Source organism: Bubalus kerabau, chromosome 23, assembly GCF_029407905.1.
Source record: "Bubalus kerabau isolate K-KA32 ecotype Philippines breed swamp buffalo chromosome 23, PCC_UOA_SB_1v2, whole genome shotgun sequence".
Lineage (NCBI taxonomy): Eukaryota > Metazoa > Chordata > Mammalia > Artiodactyla > Bovidae > Bubalus > Bubalus kerabau.
The window spans coordinates 3,548,458-3,568,064 of NC_073646.1; the positions used below are offsets into that span (position 1 = coordinate 3,548,458).

Sequence of the window (19,607 nt, forward strand, 5' to 3'; positions counted from 1 at the left end):
GAAGGGAGGGGTGGGGGTTGGTTAGAAAGGTGAGACTTGAGAGAGGCTGTGGCCTGCGATTTCTCCCTGGTGTCTTTTGTGAAGGGTGGAGAACGGGCGTTCTTGAAGATGGTCCTACCGTGGCGTCCGCATTCTCATGCTCCTCGGCCATCCAGAGATGTGTGATCAGGCAGGCTTCCTGCCTGGGTTGCAGAGGCAGGAGTCTGTGGCTTGTGCCTGTCACCTCCTGGAACTAATGCCAGTTTTTCTGTTCTCAACTAACAAAGCTCCAGGTGAGCCCTAATGATTAAGATCCAACAGGCCACTGACCAGAACAAGCTGGGCTCAAATCTTCCAGGCAAAGTGGAAAAGATGTCTGGGAGGTCCTAACTCCTGCTGTCTCTCGTGCATGAGTCCTCTTTCCTGTGGCATGACCGTTTGATAGGCTCCTGGTGATGCATAATTCCCTGAGAATAACCATTCTTTATTGAGTGTTTCCTTGTGTTAAAAGTTAGTATTAGGCTAAGTGGTCTATGTGTATTCTCTCATTTATTTAATCTTTATAACAACCCTATGAGGTAATGAATCAGGATTCAGTTCAACTGCAAATAATAGAGACCCAAAATAAAGATGATCTTAAACAAGACAGAAGTGAATTTCTTAAGATAACACCTGTAGGTGGGCTGGAGATAGCTTATGGCAGGACTGGCACGGCAGCCCTAATCCACAAAGTCAGGAGATACCTAGACTCCTCCAAGCCTGCTGCCCCACCACCATTAAAATCTCACCTCACTGACCCCAAACAAGCAGTGGGACTTAACCATATGTGCCAATTTTTAAAATTTTAACCAAATGGGAATATTATGTGCAACTTCATGTTAATAAATCTGAAATTGTTGATGAAAGGGATGATTTCCTAGAAAAATCATAATATCAAGATTTAGTCAAGATCACATAGAAATTCTGAATATCCAGTATCCCATAGGGAAATTATAAAAATAAAAAATATGTATTTTTACCATTTTTCTTTAAAGACTGGGAGAATATCTGATTTTAGCTTGGGTTTAGATTTGACAGGAAAGGCACTAGAACCATTGTCAATTTTCCAGTAGGCTGGGTGAGAAGAGAGACTCAGGTCAAAGGATTTGAACATTATTTGCTTGAGATGGGGAAAGACTTTAGGTGAGGAAATTAGCTACCCCTGCATAAAGTGCACTCTGTGTGTGCATGCGTGTACTCAGTTGTGTCCGACTCTTTGAGATCCCATGGACTGTAGCCTGCCAGGCTCCTCTGTGCATGCAATCTCCCAGGCAAGAATAAATTCTTAGTAGGCAGTAATGCTAGTTGGGGTTTACATTCTGGTTAAAATAGAGATCCAAAATAAGAGTGGCTTAATTTCAGTATCTGTTTCTCTCTTACACCATCATCTGGGCATAAATCCACCCACAATTATCAGGAATCCAGGCACTTCCACCTTCTTGCTTTGACACCCATAGGGTTAGTGTCATCTGCATGGTCCATGCCCCCATGTCCAAATTCCTGCTAGCAGTTGGGGAAGAGAGAATAGGAAGACAGAACCCCTTTCTAGTAAGATACATACAGCACATCTGCTCATGTATCATTGTCTTCAGTATAAATACATGGCCATACTTCAATGCAGTAGACTGGGAAATACATATTCTTTATTTTTAAGGGCCATATGCCCACTGAAAACTTACTATTGAAAGGGAAAACTGATACTGAGGAACCACTAGGTCTTTCTTCTTCAAATGAGAATAGATGCTCCATAATACAAGCATGGATATATATCAGAGACAAACAAAATGTATTTTCATTACCCAAGCCAATGATGCCTGCTGTCCTGAATTTTTTCAATATTTATTTCTTTTTATTCATTCATTTATTATTTGTAGCTGCACCAGGATCTTAGTTGTGTCATGTGAGATCTAGTTCCCTGACCAGAGATTTTGAACATCGGCTCACTGCATTGGAAGTCCAGAGGTTTACCCAACCAAAGGGAAGTCCCTGTCCTGATTTTTAACACTTTGGGAGTTCTGGACAATGCTATAAGACAAAGAAAAATAATAAGTACAAATTCTAGACATGAATATAACTTTTCTGGAAAGAAAAATTTTACTCTTTACAATATATATTTATATTTTCTAGCTAGAAAAATAAACTAAAACTATCAGAAGGAAAAGAAAATGCAATAAGATGGTCAACTTCAATATAATTACATACGAATAATTTACCAACTACCAGCAATGCCCAATAGAGTATTTGGTAGGTGTGTCGGCTATTAATTTATTGTCTCTCAGACCCCCCCAATAAACCCTTTTGGTCCTTTGTGATAATGGAGCCAGATTCTTAGCCGTTTCTCCTTCGCCAGCCAATTAGATGCTCGTCTTTGTCAGGAGAGGGCGTTGGAAGAACACTAAGGCCACAATGCAAAAAAATCTCCTGTGCCGTTCCCCACTGGGGCCAGTAGGGGGCGGCGAGGGACCCAATAACATCCACGTCATCAGTCTCAATAGAACAGAATGGGCTCCTCCCGTCCAGTAAGTTGTTCGAACAAATACAGAAAGGTGTATGCAGTAAAGATCTACAAATACGGGAAAATGGAAACAACCTAAGTGTCCACGAGTAAGAGACTTTAACTGGAATATGGAACCTTCCTGCTTTGGAATACTGTGCAGCTTGCAAGATGGATTTTATTTATAAATGCTGCTTTGGAAACATACCTTCGATAGACTTCTGAGCCAACGAAACATTACTTAAATAGAACGATTCCAGATATACATTAGAAATATTCATAGAACACTGAAATATTAATAGTGCTTATTTCTGAATGACCTTACTAGATATCCTTTCAGTTATTTTTATCTTCAGTTATTCAACAAATATTGTGCCGGGCACAATATTTTAGGTGATGGAAGTAGAGCAATGAAAAGTCTGATCTTATGAAAATTATAGTCGAGTAATGGATTTAAATATTATACAGATACATCAGGTAGCGATAAAAGTTAGGAAGAAAAATAAGGCAGGGCAGAGGCATAACAGCGGGGGAAGGTAGGGGGCAGGAGCTGTTTACATAGGGTTAGGAAAAACCACTTTGATGGAGTGCCACGTGAGCTGACTGAGGAAGCTAGCTTTGTGGATATGGATACCTTGACAAGTTTATTTTCCTGCCTACACTAAGGATGCAATTCTTGCATAATCAAACAACAACCAGACAAGAAAGGATTTTCCACTTCAGAAAAAGATTTTGGCGCCTCAGATCTCCAAAACGAGTAAGAGGGTGGGAGCACGGACAGATGTACAAAGCTTTTCCGATGCGGCCCCCCTGCTTCAGATTGTCCCCAGCCCGGAGAGCCCCGCTGTCCTTCAGTCAAATCTATCGGTGGCAGAGGGCGGGGGTCCTTCGGGGTGAGCGTCGCCGACGGCCGCGTCCGGCTGAGAGACCCTGGTCGACTCTCAGGGACAAAGAATCGCCGCCGGAGGTCCCCCGCCCCTCACTGAACTGCTTCCACAGTAAGCATCCACTAAGAGCAGATGAAGGCTTGGGCGGGACCCTATAAGCTATAAAGGAGTCTCCCAGCGCCGAGCTCCAGCTCCTGGACCACGGTCCCCTCAGTACTCGACCCACTCTGGAGCGGGAAATGCCGAGGACTGACGGAAGAGTCCGCGCCTGAGCATCCCTTCCGGCGGAGCTGGCGTCCCACTCGTAGCTCGGATAAGCCATGTCTGCCCACCAGGCCAGTCTTGGCTTCCCCTTTACGCCCTTCAGGGGCCAGAGCAGCACACACACACACACACACACACACAAAAAGACAGAAAAACCAAGAGAGATGAAGACAGTGCGAGTCTCCTCAGACTGAGGGAATGGGTGCGGCTGCGCATGGGTCACTGCCTTCTGATTGGCCATCCTTGGGAATTCTGCCCATTCATTGGTCATCCGTCAGAAAGAAGGCGGGTATAGTGGGAGAACGGCCTCCTGGGGAGTGTAGTGCTTAGTGCGTGCCTCGACGCGTGCGCTATGTCGCTTCCCGGCGGGCCCCGCGCGAACTTCCGGCACCTGGAGCAGGCGGCGGAAACTGGGATCGCCTGGGCGGTTGTGGGCGGTGTGTGTCTAGAGAGGGGCGGGACCGGCGACGCGGCCCGCCGGGCTCCTTAGGTTTAGTACCGGTCTCTGGGCGGCCCGGCCCAGCCCCCGGAGGCTTAGGCCGAAGGGGCCGCGCAGCGCTTGTAGGTGCGGAGGGGAAAGCCTGGGGCGTCGCTTCAGCCGCCCGCCCCTCCGCCTCTCATCTCCGGGCAGGCAAGGCTCCTGGGACCCTGGCGGGGCTCCGGCCGGGTCCGCGCTCCCGACTGCCGAGTCCTGCTGAGCGACTCTGGTGAGTCCCTGGCTCTCTCCGAGCGGAGCCTCCTCCTCGGTCACTGGCGGATGAGCGTGGAGAGCGTACCTTTCAGGGGTTTTGTAAGGAGTAGGAGAATAAAGTAAAGGACGTGCTTCGCGTATAGTAGAAAAGAATTGGAAACGATCTGAGTGCCTCGCTCAGCTGGGATGGGTACTCATTAAGAAACGAGTATATCTGTACTGCAGAATCTCCTAGAGTGGCTGCTGAAGAAGCATTATTAGGTAGAAAGGCAGATTACTAAACCGTGTTGCAGTAAGAACTCATTTATGTAAAAACACGCACAAAGCACTCCCCCCCCTCCCTCCCCCATTTCTGTGGATACATTTCCAGTAATTGCTCCGGGAAAGATTTGGGAGGTCAGCTGTCAGACTGTTAATGGGGGAGCAGCTGCAATGTGGAAGGAAGAATTTCTCTTTAATGTATTACTGTATTGTTTAAATCCCTCCTTTTATTACAATGGTTCATAATCACTTTTTTCTTGAAACAAAAAAGCAATTAAAGGGCTTCCCTGGTGGCTCAGTGGTGAAGAGTCCTCGACTGCCAGTGCAGGAGACATGGGTTGGATCCCCAATCCAGGAAGACCCCACAGGCCGCGGAGCAATTAAGCCTGTGCGCCACAACTCCTGAGCCCACGTGCCACAACCAGCGTCGCCGCTGTGCCCTAGAGCCTGTTCTGGGCAACCAGAGAAGCTAGTTCAATGAGAAGCCTGCGCAGGGCAACTAGAAAGTAGCCCCACCAGTCTCCACGACTAGAGAAAAGCCGGTGCAGCCAAAAGTAAAATAATTAAAATTACTTTAAAAAAAAAGCAATTGTAGAAACCCAAAATACACACGTTTCACTGTCGTGTAGAGTTGCAATAAGGTATAAGTATGTGTCATGTTCATGTGTATCTATGGATAATGGATGGCTCCAGGTGGTGTCTGTCTTTTGGAATTAAGTTTTCAGATTGAGAAAGGTAATACAGCACATATATTGTATAACAATAACACTACCAGGAGAATCTGGGACAACACTCAGTAATCAAAACATTAGTTTAAAAAAAATTTTTTTTTTTGGAAGCACCACAAAGTTTGCAGAATCTTAATTCCTCAACCAGCAATTGGACTCAAGTCCCTGGCAGTGAAAGCATCAAGTCCTAACCACTGAACTGCCACAAAATTCCCAGTTAAAAGAATTTTTTTTTTTTTAATTGAAGACTAATATACAGAAAATACATCAGAAGTTCAGCTTGGGAGAAGGAAATGGCAACCCACTCCAATATTCTTGCCTGGAAAGGTCCATGGACAGAGGTGCCTGGCGGGCTGCAGTCCATGGGGTTACATGACTGAGCACGTTGCATGAGGATTGTGGGAAATGGGTTGGTAGCAATAAACTGGTGGAACTAAAAAAAAAAAGAGCTCAGCTTGATGAATTTTTATTAACTGAACAAATACAGTAATATTTCTGCCATACAACATATGAACATTTACATTACCTGGGATAAAAGGAAATTATAAATATGCTCATCTCACATCAGTAGACCAGGTGGTGAAAACCTGGGAGTTTGGGATTTGGGAACTGAGGATAAGGGGCCTTGCACCTGTACTGGGGGGAGAGAGAGAGAGAGAGAAGCATGAGCTAAACATCAGAGGAGCGTCGATAAAAGGCCCTAGGGTCAGGAGGAATTGGAGCTAGAGCCCCTGGACGTCCTTCCAGGCCGGTGCTTGCTCATATACCACGCCCCCCAACACACACACTCTTTTGCTCTTTCCCCAGGAGTGCCTGTCCAGATGCCAGTCCCGCTGCCACTGGGGAACCCTCTGGGAGACTGAAGACCCAGGCTGAGGCTGACTGGCCCTGAGCCCTAGGCCAGGGCGATGGCAGCCCCCCCAGAGCCTCAGGACCAAGCCCCTGAGGAGGGAGAAGGGCTTCTGATCGTGAAGGTAGAAGATTCCTCCTGGGAGCAGGACCCTGCCCAGCCAGAGGACCACGGGGACCCAGAGGCGTGCCGCCGGCGCTTTCGGCAGTTCTGCTATGGGGATGCGGGCGGGCCCCACGAGGCCTTCAGCCAGCTCTGGGAGCTCTGCTGCCGCTGGCTGCGGCCCGAGCTGCGCACCAAGGAGCAGATCCTGGAGCTCCTGGTGTTGGAGCAGTTCTTGAGCGTGCTGCCCATCGGTGTCCAGGACTGGGTGTGCCAGCGGTGCCCAGGCAGTGGCGAGGAGGCTGTCGCCTTGGTGGAGGACCTGCAGAAGCAGCCAGTGAAAGCTTGGTCACAGGTGAGGGGCCCCTCCTCCACCTTGGGGGCACCTGGATGGCACGTGAACTGAGGAGACCTGGCTGTCTCCCTAGAGAGGAGTCCTCCATAGGTCAGAGGGGGGGATTGGGAAGGACACGGAGAGCCGAGGGATGTCCACGGGAGCTTGTCATAATGTGTGTCCAAGTGAATCTGGTTTCTTTTTGGTGACTTTGGAGGGCAGCAGCAGGACCAGAGGACGCATGCTCCGAGAAAGCAGCTTTTAGCTGCACAGGATCTGCAAACGTTTATTTGTGTTCTTGGGAGGCATCTGGGGAGATGCTGATGTGTTGCCTGGGAGTGGGGTCCTGCCCTTGACAGGAAGGTCTCCCACCACGGCCCCTTGCTAAGTGGCTTTCTGATTCTGGCCTTTGGAGGCTGGTCCTTGCCTCATGCTTGGTCGGGCAGATAACACTGCCCAGTGTCTTCTGGTCTCCCCGGGGGCTCTGTGCTGACCACCTTGCCCACCCCCAGCCTCCTGAGGAATGTGTCCTGTGTCTCCTTCCCAGGGATTAAACTCTGTCTCCCCGGTCTGGTCTCGATGCTGATGAGCGTGTTGTGGTTCCTGCACAGGATGTGCCCTCAGAGCGGGCGGAACCTGAGGCTGCAGTCCAGGGGTCCCAGGCCCAGGGGCCTCCCTGGAGGGCGGGGACACAAAGCCGGCCACCTGTACCCTGGGAGCCGCACAGCCGTGGTGGTGAGTAAGCTTGAAGGTGGCAGAGTGGCTGGTCAGGGGCCTGAGTCCTTCTCGGGTGTTGCCCTAAGGGGAGCAGGTAGGGTGTTTCTGTTCCAGGAAGGCAGGGTGTGTGTATGTGTGTGTGTGTGCAAGGCATGTGGTGTGTGTGTGTGTATAAGGCATGTGTGTATGGTGTGTTTTGTGTGTGCAAGGCGTGTGTGTGTGGTGTGTGTATGTCTCTGTGGTATGTGTCTGTGTGTTGCGTGTGTGTGTAAGGTGTGTGTGTGGTATATGGTGTGTGTGTGGTGTGTGCATGGCATGTGTCTATGTGTGTGTGTGTCTGTGTGTGTGTGCAAGGCATGTGGGGGTGGTGTGTGTGTGTGTGTGTGAGAGAGAGACAGCATGTGAGAGCCCTTGCTGCCGGCCTGGGCCAGGCTCTCTGAGGCTCCATTCTTCCCCACAGCCCAGCTTCCAGCTCTTAAACAGGGGAGCACCAGAGAGACGACAGATACCTGCTTTGCCTCTGGGGTGAGTTACCCGTCCCTTTGTCCCCTCTGACCCTGATGAGTCCCTGAAATGGATCTCTCCTTCTCACCAAGGCCTCCTCCATCCATCCTTTTCCTGCCAGGACCCATCCTGTTCCCATCCCAGCGCCCTTCCTATCTCCACCCATACCTGCCTGGGGAGCCCTGAGCAAGGCAACTCTGAGCTGGGCTTCCTCACCTCATTCTAGGGACCTGTGACATTTGGAGACATTCCCTTTTATTTCTCCCGGGAAGAATGGGGGTCCCTGGACCCTGCCCAGAGGGATCTCTTCTGGGACATAAAAAGGGAGAACTCTCGGAATGTTGCCCTGGGTAAGCATTGGGCACAGCCGGGGCTCTGGGTGGGATCCCAGGCATAGATTGTTTAAGCCTGTAGTTAGTAAGCGGAAGGTGCGGTAGATCGGTTAGGTCTGTAGTTAGTAAATACCTCTGTTCCAGAATCCTGGCAAACCCGTTGGGTGCTCCAAACGGTTTCTCTGCCGTCGTTCTCATGTCCCCGTTGCATGGAGGCTGGTCTGCTGGAGCGCAGGGCTGTCAGACTGAGCGCCCAGCGCTAGCCCGGAGCCCCGTTCCTGCTCCCCTCCTCTGTGGCCCCGGAACCGCGTGGCACTTAGGAGGCTGCCTACTACCCCTTGCAGGTTTGGGGCGCAGGAGCCACTGTGAGAAGTCCCAGCTGGAGGAGGTGGTGACGGCGCTCCCGGACCAGGCTGCTGGCGACGAGACCGCGTCCTGGAGGCCAGAGGAGGCCGAGGCCTGGGAGGGTGGGGCCCGGCCGGGGGCGCCCCGGGGGCGGGTGGTGGGGGCACGGCGGGGCCGGCCGCCCACGCGCCGGCGGCAGCTCCGGGACCTGGCGGCCGAGAAGCCGCACAGCTGCGGCCAGTGCGGCAAGCGCTTCCGCTGGGGCTCCGACCTGGCGCGCCACCAGCGCACGCACACGGGCGAGAAGCCGCACAAGTGCCAGGAGTGCGACAAGAGTTTCCGCAGCTCCTCGGACCTGGTGCGCCACCAGGGCGTGCACACGGGCCAGAAACCCTTCTCCTGCACCCAGTGCGGCAAGAGCTTCAGCCGCAGCGCCTACCTGGCTGACCACCAGCGCATCCACACGGGCGAGAAGCCCTTTGGCTGCAGCGACTGCGGCAAGAGCTTTTCACTGCGCTCCTACCTGCTGGACCACCGGCGCGTGCACACGGGCGAGCGGCCCTTCGGCTGCGGCGAGTGCGACAAGAGCTTCAAGCAGCGCGCCCACCTCATCGCCCACCAGAGCCTGCACGCCAAGATGGCCCAGCCTGTGGGTTGAGGGCGGGAGCGGCACCCACCCACCCGAATCCACCATCCCAGTGCAGCTTCCCACTCATGGAACCCGGCGGCCCTGCCCTCCTGGGACCCTGGCTGATGCCTCCGGGCGTGGAGTCCTCCGTGACCTAACTGCCAGACTTCTAATGCTCCAAGGTTTTTCTTGCCCCTCGTTTCCTGGAGCCCCAGCACATTGCAGGCGGGTGGCCTGAGCACGGGGGAGAGGCTGGCACACAGGGAAGTCAGGACTCGGGCAGGGCCTGGAGTCCCCATCCCAGAGCCCTCCTCAGCCCTACTTGGCCCCGTGGCTCTTTGCTCCCAGCCTCTGGGCTGGGTCCATGGGCCAGGCCTTCTGTCCTGCCATCCTGTGACTTCCTGTGGGAGGGAGGCTAAGCCTCAGGGTGCCGCTGGGGTCGGGGTTAGAGGAGGGGTCGGCCCACACCTGTGAAGATGTGAATCCTGGGCTCAGAGGCTTGCTGGCCTCCACCCCTTTCCATGTCCAGGCACCAGCCGCTCTGGCCTGTCCCAGCGGCCCAGAAGCTGCCCGCCTCTGCTCTCAGCCAACCTGCCCCAAGCTGAGTTCCCGAGAGTCACCCTCCACCAGCTGGGGAGGGCGGCGTGGGCTCCAGGGACAGAGGCCAACTGCAGACAAAGAACAGGGCCGGCTGAGGCCGGCTGCCCCCACTGCCCCCCACCCCCTCGAGTCTCGGGGTTTACGGTACTTGATGCTAGTGCTCTGTCGGCACGCTGTTGCTGACTCCTGAGGCATTGCAGTCCCTGCAAAAGGGCATTCACAGGGACTGACCACAGGCCCTCCCAAGGAGCTGGCCCAGCTGGCCTTAGAAGGGCAGCAGAAAGGTGAGAATAAACATGGAAACTTTCTCCAAGCGTCTGTTCTTTTGGTGGCTGTTGGGAGTGGGGGGTGGAGGGGCCTGGAATTCATCCTGGGCCTCCTGACCCTGGTGGTTCTGTAGCACATGGTGCTGGACCGTCATCGGGTGGGGCCACCGTCTCAGCTTCTGGGTGGCCTGGGCCCCAGGGGCTGCCGTGAGCCTCAGGGGCGTCCCTGTGTCCACTAGCACCTGCCCCGGCCTGAGGACAGCTCAGGGTGGGACAGCCGGCACACCCCTCCCTACCCCGCAGGAGAGTGGGTGGCTAACTGGGAGCTGGGGTTTTCACTGGGGCCCGTGCTCTGTCCCTTGAAATGAGACAGCTCGGAGCCCGTGACTGGCCAGGGCAGGGGCTCATGCTCTTGCCTGGATGCTGTGCTGGACCCTAGGGAGCGAGTACTGCTGAGATGAAATGGACACCAAGCAGACTTCCACGTCTGACCCTCCCCTGCCTGGCCCGGGCCTGGGCTCCTGCGGAGCTGGTGGGTGTGTGCTGAGATCACTTTCTACCTTGTCAAGTCCTTTCCAATTCAGCAGGTGGTGGCCTTGGGGCCACCTGTGAGACAGTGGGGGTGAGCCGAGACAAGATGTGTTGTCCCCCAGTCTGTGCGCCAGCCTCTCTGGCCCCCATGTAACCCAGGCTTCATCCCGAGGTCGCTGGATGGACCCCATTTCCCCAATGAAGCTGCGGGGCTCTCCCTGGAGAGCAGAGTCCAGCCAGGGGTTCCTGCCTCTGGGGCGGTGCCCTTCGCTGCTCCCCATGCCCCCAGGCTGGCAGTTGCTATGTGGGCAGGCTCCAATACGTGTCCTGATAAGTGAGTAGGGGTGGTGGGTGGCGGGGGCAGGGCATGAATTTTTTCAGTGCTGGTGGCGGCTCAGAAGGGAGACACTGGAGTGTAACAAGATCAGATAGCAGGTGGGCCAGAAGCTAAGAATAGTCTGGGCACAGTCTCCTGGCACAGGTGGGGGTATGTTAGTGCCAGGCAGGAAGTAGCCCATGGGAACCAGGGAACAGAGCAGGGCCTAGGGGTGTCCAGGACCCAGGGTTCCTGGGCAGGGGGCAGAGTCCAGCTCCGCTCATAAACAGAGCTGATGGGATAAGACTCGGAGAGAGGCCAGGCCCTGGGACCCAGAGCATTGGCACTGAAGCTGTTCGAAGGAAGCCCCGACATCATCCCCATGGCTTTCTTGGTGGCTGGGACCCTGCAGGTGGCCTCGCAGGTGGCCGATGCTCAGGAGAGCCTGGGAAGAAAGGTAGGTGCTGTCTGGCCTCGCCCATCGCTGCCTCCCGGTTGAGCCCCACCCCGGCCCAACTCTGGCCTTGCCTCCCCAGGGTAAGTACAGCATGAAGGGTCCAAGGGTGGCCCTGGCCCTCTGCAGCCCTGAGGTGTCAGCCTCTACGGTAGCTCTCCTGGAGGGTGTGTTCCAGACCCTGGGCTTTGAGAGCTGCCGGAGGCAGGAGGCCTCCGTCCAGGTGAGCCCTCACCTGCGCCCCCCCGCCCCCGACCTCTGCCCTCAGCCCCGCCTGGGGCTTCCCTGCACTCAGGCTGGCACTCGCTCCTGCCCCAGGGCTTCCGTGGGGAGCTGACAAGGTTCCGGGAGCAGCTGGATGCCCATGGGGGCTCGGTGGGTTGTGCTTTCGTGGCCTTGGTGGCCCGCCCCTGGCAGCTGAGGCAGTCGCAGCAGCTGGTCCGGGAGCTGAGCCGCTGCAAGGCCCTGTGGGGCCGCCCCAAGGTCTTCCTGCTGCTCTCCAGTGCTCCCGGGGGTGAGTGGGCCGGCTGAGCCCCCGGGTGGGGGGCCGGACAGAGTGGGGGTGGGGTGGGCAGGAGGGCCGAGACCCTCCCTCCAGGCCCGTGTGCCGCTGCTTCTCCACCCAGCTGTCCCCGAGCCTGGGGCCTTCCTCGCCAGCCTGGGCGAGCTCTGCGGCCGCCGTCCTCACTGGTCACTGCTGCAGCTGCTAACGGAGGTGAAGGCCCAGGAGGGGCGTCCCGGGAAGGGGAGGACGGTGCCAATGTGTTCTCTAGGGGGCCAGAGAAACCACCCAGAGGGAGGGCTGCCAGGTACTGGGGAGGCTGTGACCCTGGCTGAGGCCCGATCTCATCCCCACCTGAATCCATTACCCCCACTCATGCCACAATAAGGCTTGTTGTCTACACATGGGCATCAGCCTCTAAGCCTCGCCTCCCGTCCCCTCCCATGCCTGTCCTCAACCCACTGAGGGCACCCCAGGTTTTCCAGCATCTGCTCAGCTCTGTGCCTTTGCCCAGGCTGCTCCTCTGCTTGGAGTCCCGCCTCCCCCCGCACCCTCCCTGCCCCCGGTCATCCCAGCCTGGCACAGACTCTCCAGGCGTCAGCTGTGCCCCTCATCACCCAACGGTGGATGCTTGAATTCCCATCCACCCCTGTTCACACTCACCCGGCCATGACGGTCTCATCAGACATCAGGGTCCCTGGGGATCAGGTCTGGTCTTGAGGCCCGAAGTTCTCACTGGGCAGCGGGTGGTCATTGGCTGACCCCAGAGGTGAGGGTGGGCCCCAGCTCTGCTCCACAGTTCTCCCTAGGTGGCGCCCACCCCACAGGCCTTCCCGGGTGGGCCCTGGCCCGCTCTGGGAGCACCCCGCCTCTGTGCTGGGCCGGGGAGCAGCGTGGCTAATGGCTCGGCCACTGTCTCCCTGCGGCCATCCATGTCCTGCAATTCTGTGACCCTGAGCTTGACTAGGACCTCCCTTAGGCCTTCCTTTTCTTTCCTGTCTCCTCCTCCCTCCATTCTGGCAGGGGATCCCGAAGAGCCTGGCCAAGCTGTGCCCTGGAGCCAGGGCACCCCCATAACTGCACCCCCACAGAGTGGCTGCCTGAAGAGTCCTCTGCCCCTAGGTCTTCTCCAGGACAGCTGAAGAGTCCGCAGGGGCTGCCTACTGCCCGGTGCTTCGGAGCTCCTTGCGGGGGGCACTGTGCCTAGGGAACGTGGAGCCCTGGGGGCCCGAGGTGAGGGGGGCAGGGCGGGGGTCCAACCACATGGCAGCAGTTCTGAATGGGATGGAGGCGCGGGGAGACCTGGGCGGGGGTGAGGAGCCGGCAGGTCCTCCGACTGCGTTGAACCCACTTAGCCCTGTCTGTAGCCAGAGCCCGGCCCCAGCGCTCAGTATGACCTGTCCGGGGCCAGGGCCGCCCTCCTCCTGGCTGTGACCCAGGGCCGGCCAGGGGCCCAGCATGATGTGGAGGCACTGGGGGGCTTGTGCCAGGCCCTGGGCTTCGAGACCACCCTGAGGACAGACCCTACAGCCCAGGTGAGGGGAAGCCCAGAACCTCTGGAGGTGCTCTGAAGGAAGGGTACCCCCCACCCGGACCCTGGGGACTCTCTCCGGGGCCTCTCACCAATCTTGGGCAGGAAATGCACCCCCATCCTCCCTGTTGCATGCATGCATCTATGCGAACCCACTTCCCTGCCCCTGGAAGTCCAGTCTCCCGGGCCGCTGCCACCTCCCACGCTGGCCCCTGCTCAAGGCTCTAGATGGACCCTCAGGCTTTTCCTGGGAGGGTCTCTGGTTCCTTCCCAGACAGCTGTCAGCTCACTGCTCTCCCCTCATGGCCCTTAACTTTTTGGTGCAACTTCTTCGTGGCAATCAGAGGACCAGCTGCAGGAAGCTGGATCCACATCACCTCCAATGAAGCCATGCCAGGCTTTGCAGCAAGGGGGTTGGTTAGAAAACGGTCTTGCTCTCCCTGGGCCTGAGGCTGGCAGGAGGTGGGAGATAGTGTGGGCTGAGGGCTACAGAAACCACCCAGGAGGGGGACACCAAGTACTAGGGAGGCAATGACACTGGCCCAGGCGCGATCTCATCCCCCCCTCCCAGGCTTTCCAGGAGGAGATGGCGCAGTTCCGGAAGCAGCTGGACGCCCACAGGGGCCCCGTGAGCTGTGCCCTTGTGGCCCTCATGGCCCACGGGGGCCCTCAGGGGAAGCTCCTGGGGGCTGACGGGCAAGAGAGGCAGCTGGAAGTGCTTGTGCAGGAGCTGAGCCACTGCGGGGCGCTGCGGGGCCGCCCCAAGATCTTCCTGTTTCAGGCTTGCCGTGGGGGTGAGCAGGCCCCGGGTCCGCCCTGGAGGCCTGCCTCCTGCTGCCCTTCCTCTCCTCATCCTGCGCTCAGCCTCCCAGGACTTGCTGTTCACCTCCTCCAGAAAGCCTGAGCGCTCCCGTTCTCCTTCCCGCCTCCCAGCCTCTCCTAGAGATCATGTCCATGAACCTGAGCCTTCACCCTCAGCACATGTCATTCAGTGCTCTGAGTGTTTCCAGCCTGGCAGGCTGGCCCAGAAGCTCTGGAGGTTGGGGGCTAGAACCCTGGAAGCACCCTGGGGTGTCTTCTGAGTGAAAGGACCTGACTGTCCCCTCCGTTCCCAGGGCACAGGGATGCGGGCGTGGGACCTGCAGCTCTCCCCTGGTTCAGACGCTGGCTGCGGGCACCACCAGCCACCCCCTCCCAGGCCGATGTCCTCCATGTCTGTACTGATGTGCAAGGTGGGTCTGCCTACTGGAGGGCTTGGGTAGGGTTGGTGGTAAAGCTGCCAGAGGGCATTTCTGGGGCTTGGAGCTGGGATCCTGCTGCCACCTCCGTCCTCTCTTTGCCAAGAGGACAGAAAGGGAAACCTTTCTAAAGGGTAAGGACTTTTGAAAATTGAGAGTTTTTCCCTCTACTTGAGCCCGAAACAGCCCTGGAGACAGGAAAGGAAAATAGCTCTTCTCAGGTCACACAGCTGGTAAGTGGCAGGGCTGAGATTTGAAACCGGATCTGTCTTTCCTGCCTGGCACTCTTTCTACTGCTTTGTGTGCCCTTGAGCCGGACTTGAGGGGGCCCTCGGGGCAGGTGGAGTCCCGGGATGCTGGGTAAAAGGTGTTGGTCTCTCTTGCAGGCAGGTCCTCCAGGGGCCCCACTCCAGGGAGCCTTAACCAAGCAGATGTGCTGATGGTCTATGCAGCCGCTGAAGGTAAGGTCATCATGAAACCCAGTTACACAGAGCCCAACCTCCTGGCCAGAGATCTGAAGTGGCGTTAGGGATATCTGGGGCTTGGCTGTTGGGGTGCAGCCCCATTGCAGTTAAGCCATCTTCCTTCCATATTTATTATTTGTGACAATAGTAACATGGAGAGCACAAACGGAGGGCTGGCACGCTAAGTACTCGACTTGGCTCCTCTCCTCTAGGTTGTAAGGTCCATGAGGGCAGGACAGTTGTGTCTGCCTCAGGGCCTGGCACATAGTGGGTTCACAGTAAATGTTTCTTAGACATTGAATCCATGGTATACTCACTCCACAAACATTGAGCAACAACTTAATCCAGAAGCAAGAAGGTGCTGCTCCCTACCCCAAGCCCTGGGGTCCTGTGTGCTTTCCCCCACTTCCACTAACAAAAGACCCCTGGGGACTGGAAGGCAACTGGGAGGGGACCAATTGTGACCTTCTGGCCCTGGTCGCCTGCCCTAGGCTGTGTGGCCTATCGGGATGAGAAGGGCTCAGACTTTATCCAGACGCTGGTGGAGGTCCTCAGAGCTGACCCCAAGGTGGACCTCCTGGAGCTGATGACTGAGGTGAGTTGGGGGGTAGTGGGGGTGGCCTGGGAAGAGGGGCTGGATTCAGCCTTTTTCTCAGCTCCAGTGTTCTGCTCACCTCCTAGTCATCCTTTTGCTGAGGGAAGAAGTCCTTTGCCCTCAGAAACATGAGATGGTTGAACACACAACACCGGGCACTGGACAGAGCCACGGCCAGCAGTTATTAGCCACATGTGCTCACAGCTGGGGGACAAGGCCACCTTGGGCCCTGCAGGCCACTCGGGGTTGCCCTGGGGAGCAGAGAGAACCAGCACGGGCTGCAGACACAGGCCCTGTACATGCAGGATGTGGGGTACTTGTTGGACTAATTTCACAGGTTGGCAGGGAACTGAAGCCCTTCGGGATGAGAGAGGGGGTGGAGGGCATCTGGTCTGGTTGGTGGGGGAACTAGCCGCGAGAGGGGCCTTCCCTGCTGGGTGGGGGGCACATCTAACAAGAGCAGGGGAAACCGAGGGGGCCTGTGAGCCCCAAAGAAGTCAAGGCAGCACTTGAAACTTCAGGCCTCACAAGACACTGGGTGCCAGGCTAGGCGCGGGCGTCGGGAACCTGGCCGTCCTGTACACAGACTGAGTGTGGTCCACACAGGTCAATCGGCAGGTGTGTGAGCTGGACGTGCTGGGTCCCGACTGTGATGAGCGCCGCAAGGCCTGTCTAGAGATCCGCAGCTCCCTGAGGCGCCGGCTCTGCCTGCAGGTCTGACCGCGCCTGCGGCCACCCAGGAGTGCTGACAGTGGGGGGCCGCACACCAGCACCACCAGTGACCACGTCCACCCCTCGGTTTCCTCTCCTAAAAACGGCGCGGTAACACAGGAGGCTCGGCTGGCATGGAATAAACGTGGTGATCGCTGGACACGTGAATAGCGCCCGCACGCAGGGAACTAGGACAATAAGCGAGATGATGTATGGAGCACCGGGCACTTCGGAGGCTGGGCCCACCCGGGGAAGACGGGGCTAAGAAAGCCCCACGTGGGCTAGGCGGCGCTGGATGTCCTGGGAAGGGGCAGCCCAGGGTCCACAGCACACTCCCAGCACCCCCACCCCACCTGCACCGCACGCTGGGGCCGCGGACGGGGTTGGATGGCAGGTTTAGTGGTGCTGCGATAGGGGAAGCAAAGGGGCTGCGGGAGCGGCGGGCAGCCCCGCCCTAGCGTGGGCCTGGGGCTCGTGGGAGAAGAGATCAGGAGCCCTCGGGACAGGAGGGGCTTGGGCAGCGTCACGCGGGCTCGAACTCTGAGTTGCACGGCCACCTCAGCGGTGCTCAGTCGCGCTGACCAGCTGCGGGCTCAGAGCCCGGCTCACCAGGAGCCCCGGGGGCGGGGCGCCGGGCCAGTGTGCGCATGCGCACTTAGGGGCGGCACTACGCAGGCGCTTGCAAAAGGTTTATGAGAAAAGCTGAGAGACCATCCTTCGCAAGGCCGCGTGGCCTAATGGATAAGGCGTCTGATTCCGGATCAGAAGATTGAGGGTTCGAGTCCCTTCGTGGTCGTTGCAGCGTTCAGTTTTCCTCCTTAGATTTAAAATTTTCCGTGTCTCCTAACTGCTCCTTACGCAAGCCTAGGACCCTCGAGCTGTCAGCCACGCTCCCTCCTACCCCTCAGATGCATCCCTGCTGCTTAGGGACTTGGAACCCCAGGGTGAACCCTTGGGCGCTGTGGGGAGACCCACGCTGATCAAACCCGGGCGGACTGCTGACCCTGGAACCCCGGCCATGAGTCCCAGGAGCCCAGGGGCGACTGGCTGCATGAATATAGTTCAGATGACTAGAACTGCGACAGATGAGGGGTTGGACTTTTGCGGGGTGGCCCACCCTCAAGGGGTCAGGGGCATTTAAAAATATAAAAGATTATTGTGATGAAAAAGTTTTGGAAATACTAGTGATGTGGTTGCGCAATACAGTAAATGTAACTGATGCCACTAAAATGTACACTAGAAATGGTCAAAATGGCAAATCTAATGTTACGCATATAGTTAAACACTAAAAATTTTTTTAATTATAATAGATTATTTCGATTTCTTGCAGTGAATATACCCTTAAATGATTCAGTTCAGTTCAATCGCTCAGTCGTGTCCGACTCTGCGACCCCATGAATTGCAGCACACCAGGCCTCCCTGTCCATCACCAACTCCCGGAGTTCACTGAGACTCACGTCCATCGAGTGAGTGATGCCATCCAGCCATCTCATCCTCTGTCGTCCCCTTCTTCTCCTGCCCCCAATCCCTCCCAGCATCAGAGTTTTTTCCAATGAGTCAACTCTTCGCATGAGGTGGCCAAAGTACTGGAGTTTCAGCTTTAGGATCATTCCTTCCAAAGACATCCCAGGGCTGATCTCCTTTAGAATGGACTGGTTGGATCTCCTTGCAGTCCAAGGGACTCTCAAGAGTCGATTAGTGTGAATGTATATTTAAAATTTTAATGTAAAGAATATGCCCAGGATTGAACCATCATTTTACCCAGAAAAAATGACTGTCCCTGAGGAACCAAGTTCTCGCCAAGGAATTTCTGGCTAAGTGGAATGACCAAGGCGATGGGACCTTCTCCCCCCAAGGAGGACGGTGGGGGAATGGCAGCTGAGCCTATACCCCAATGGAGGGCGCAAGTAATCTTGAGGTCATGGGGAGTGTCACTGTCTCCTTTATCAGTTTCGGGATGTTTCAGTGGTGTGCTAATGACTCATAAATAAAAAGAAGAGAAGTTTCACTAGAATAAACATTGTAATTATTTCCCCCACTTTTACTGAGATGTAATTGACATACAGCACTGTATAAGTTTAAGGTGTACAACATAATGATTCAATTTACATACATCACAATCATTATCACAATCATGATTTAGTGATCATCCATCATCCTTGTGATGAGAACTCGGGGTTTACTCTCTTAACTCTAAAGATGAGCTCTTCTAACACAGCAGTGTTAATTATCTTTATTATGTTGTACACTGCATCTCTAGTACTTCCTTATAGCTGGAAGTTTGTACCTTTTGACTACCTTCATCTAATTCCGCTCGCGCCTCCCCCGACCCCACTTCTGGTAACCACAATGACAAATATCTTCGAAGGGGGAAAGAATACCCATCTTCTGATAGGAGAGTAAACGCCGGGCTCTCTGATATTACAGTTCCACACTCTACACACTGAGCTAGGTGGGCATATACAGAGCCATCACGGAGGGTCCTTAGGACAAAGACCTAAGACCACTGGGGTCTGCTAAAAACCACGTAGATTTGGGACTAGGAAACACTCTTGGTCTAAGAAGCAACGTGGAGAGGAGAATGAAGGTCGTGACCGACGCTTTCCCCAAGCTCCCGGCTGTGCCCTCTCTCCCCTTCGCGCCCACATTTTGCCTAGCGAACTCCTTCTTGATGCTAGTTCTCACGGGATGTAGATTCTCCTAAAAGAAGGGGAAAAGAGCTCGTCCGGGATTTGATGCCCAGACCTTGTGTACCCTAAGCGAGGATAGTATCCCAGTCAAGACAGCGGAGCTCATGCGCAGTCTCCCTGGGGTCCCCGGGTGCTCGGGGGCGGGCGGGATCTGAGCGAATGCACCGGTCGCGTTTGGTTGTCAGGAGGACCAAAATCAGGGCAAGCTGGAGCCGGGACGCTGTACGGAACCGCGGGAAGGTGAGAGAGAGGCTGGTCTAAGACTGTCGGAGAACGTCTTTCGTCAGCCCCGGTGGCCTAATGGATAAGGCATTGGCCTCCTAAGCCAGGGATTGTGGGTTCGAGTCCCACCCGGGGTAAAAAAAAAAAAAGAGTTGTATTTTAAACCTTCTAGAGGAGGGGGGAAAAAGTTTAATGAAGCCGGCTGTCTACTTACCCGAGTGGGAAATTAAGGCCCCCAGGGGGTTACTCAGCCAGCCGTCACCCTGAACGAGTCCAGCGAGTCTTAATTTTCCCATAAAAACATGCACATTTTCAGATGTCAGAGGAGTGCT

The 19,607-nt window shown here is 55.6% G+C and overlaps 2 protein-coding genes and 2 non-coding genes across 8 annotated transcripts; all 4 read left to right on the forward strand.

Annotated features, from left to right (window-relative positions):
* The first annotated feature begins 4,055 nt into the window (after positions 1-4,055).
* ZNF213 (zinc finger protein 213) lies at positions 4,056-10,056 on the forward strand. 2 transcript variants are annotated; one of them, XM_055562283.1, is made up of 7 exons: positions 4,056-4,370; positions 4,887-5,169; positions 6,151-6,650; positions 7,241-7,364; positions 7,807-7,871; positions 8,077-8,200; positions 8,527-10,056. In XM_055562283.1, the coding sequence occupies exons 3-7, from the start codon at positions 6,252-6,254 to the stop codon at positions 9,183-9,185; spliced, it is 1,371 nt and encodes a 456-aa protein (XP_055418258.1). In that variant the 5' UTR covers positions 4,056-4,370; positions 4,887-5,169; positions 6,151-6,251; the 3' UTR covers positions 9,186-10,056. The 2 variants fall into 2 exon arrangements, with proteins under 2 accessions (XP_055418258.1, XP_055418257.1); XM_055562282.1 differs by lacking the exon at positions 4,887-5,169.
* Positions 10,057-11,053: 997 nt separating this feature from the next.
* On the forward strand, positions 11,054-18,365 carry LOC129637940 (caspase-14-like). 4 transcript variants are annotated; one of them, XR_008707639.1, is made up of 12 exons: positions 11,054-11,325; positions 11,405-11,545; positions 11,641-11,836; positions 11,949-12,037; positions 12,947-13,057; positions 13,192-13,359; positions 13,927-14,149; positions 14,471-14,587; positions 14,980-15,054; positions 15,549-15,652; positions 15,739-15,989; positions 16,259-16,361. XR_008707639.1 is itself a non-coding variant. In XM_055562279.1 (11 exons), exons 1-11 carry the CDS (start codon positions 11,251-11,253, stop codon positions 16,370-16,372), a joined length of 1,413 nt encoding a protein of 470 aa, XP_055418254.1. In that variant the 5' UTR covers positions 11,054-11,250; the 3' UTR covers positions 16,373-18,365. The 4 variants fall into 4 exon arrangements, 3 of the variants coding, with proteins under 3 accessions (XP_055418254.1, XP_055418255.1, XP_055418256.1); XM_055562279.1 differs by lacking the exon at positions 15,739-15,989 and having other exon boundaries at positions 16,259-18,365; XM_055562280.1 differs by lacking the exons at positions 15,739-15,989; positions 16,259-16,361 and adding an exon at positions 16,367-18,365.
* Positions 17,087-17,159, forward strand: TRNAR-CCG (transfer RNA arginine (anticodon CCG)). The gene has a single exon. It is a non-coding gene; the product is annotated as a tRNA-Arg (tRNA).
* A 974-nt stretch (positions 18,366-19,339) lies between the features above and the next one.
* On the forward strand, positions 19,340-19,412 carry TRNAR-CCU (transfer RNA arginine (anticodon CCU)). The gene has a single exon. It is a non-coding gene; the product is annotated as a tRNA-Arg (tRNA).
* The last annotated feature ends 195 nt before the right edge of the window (positions 19,413-19,607 follow it).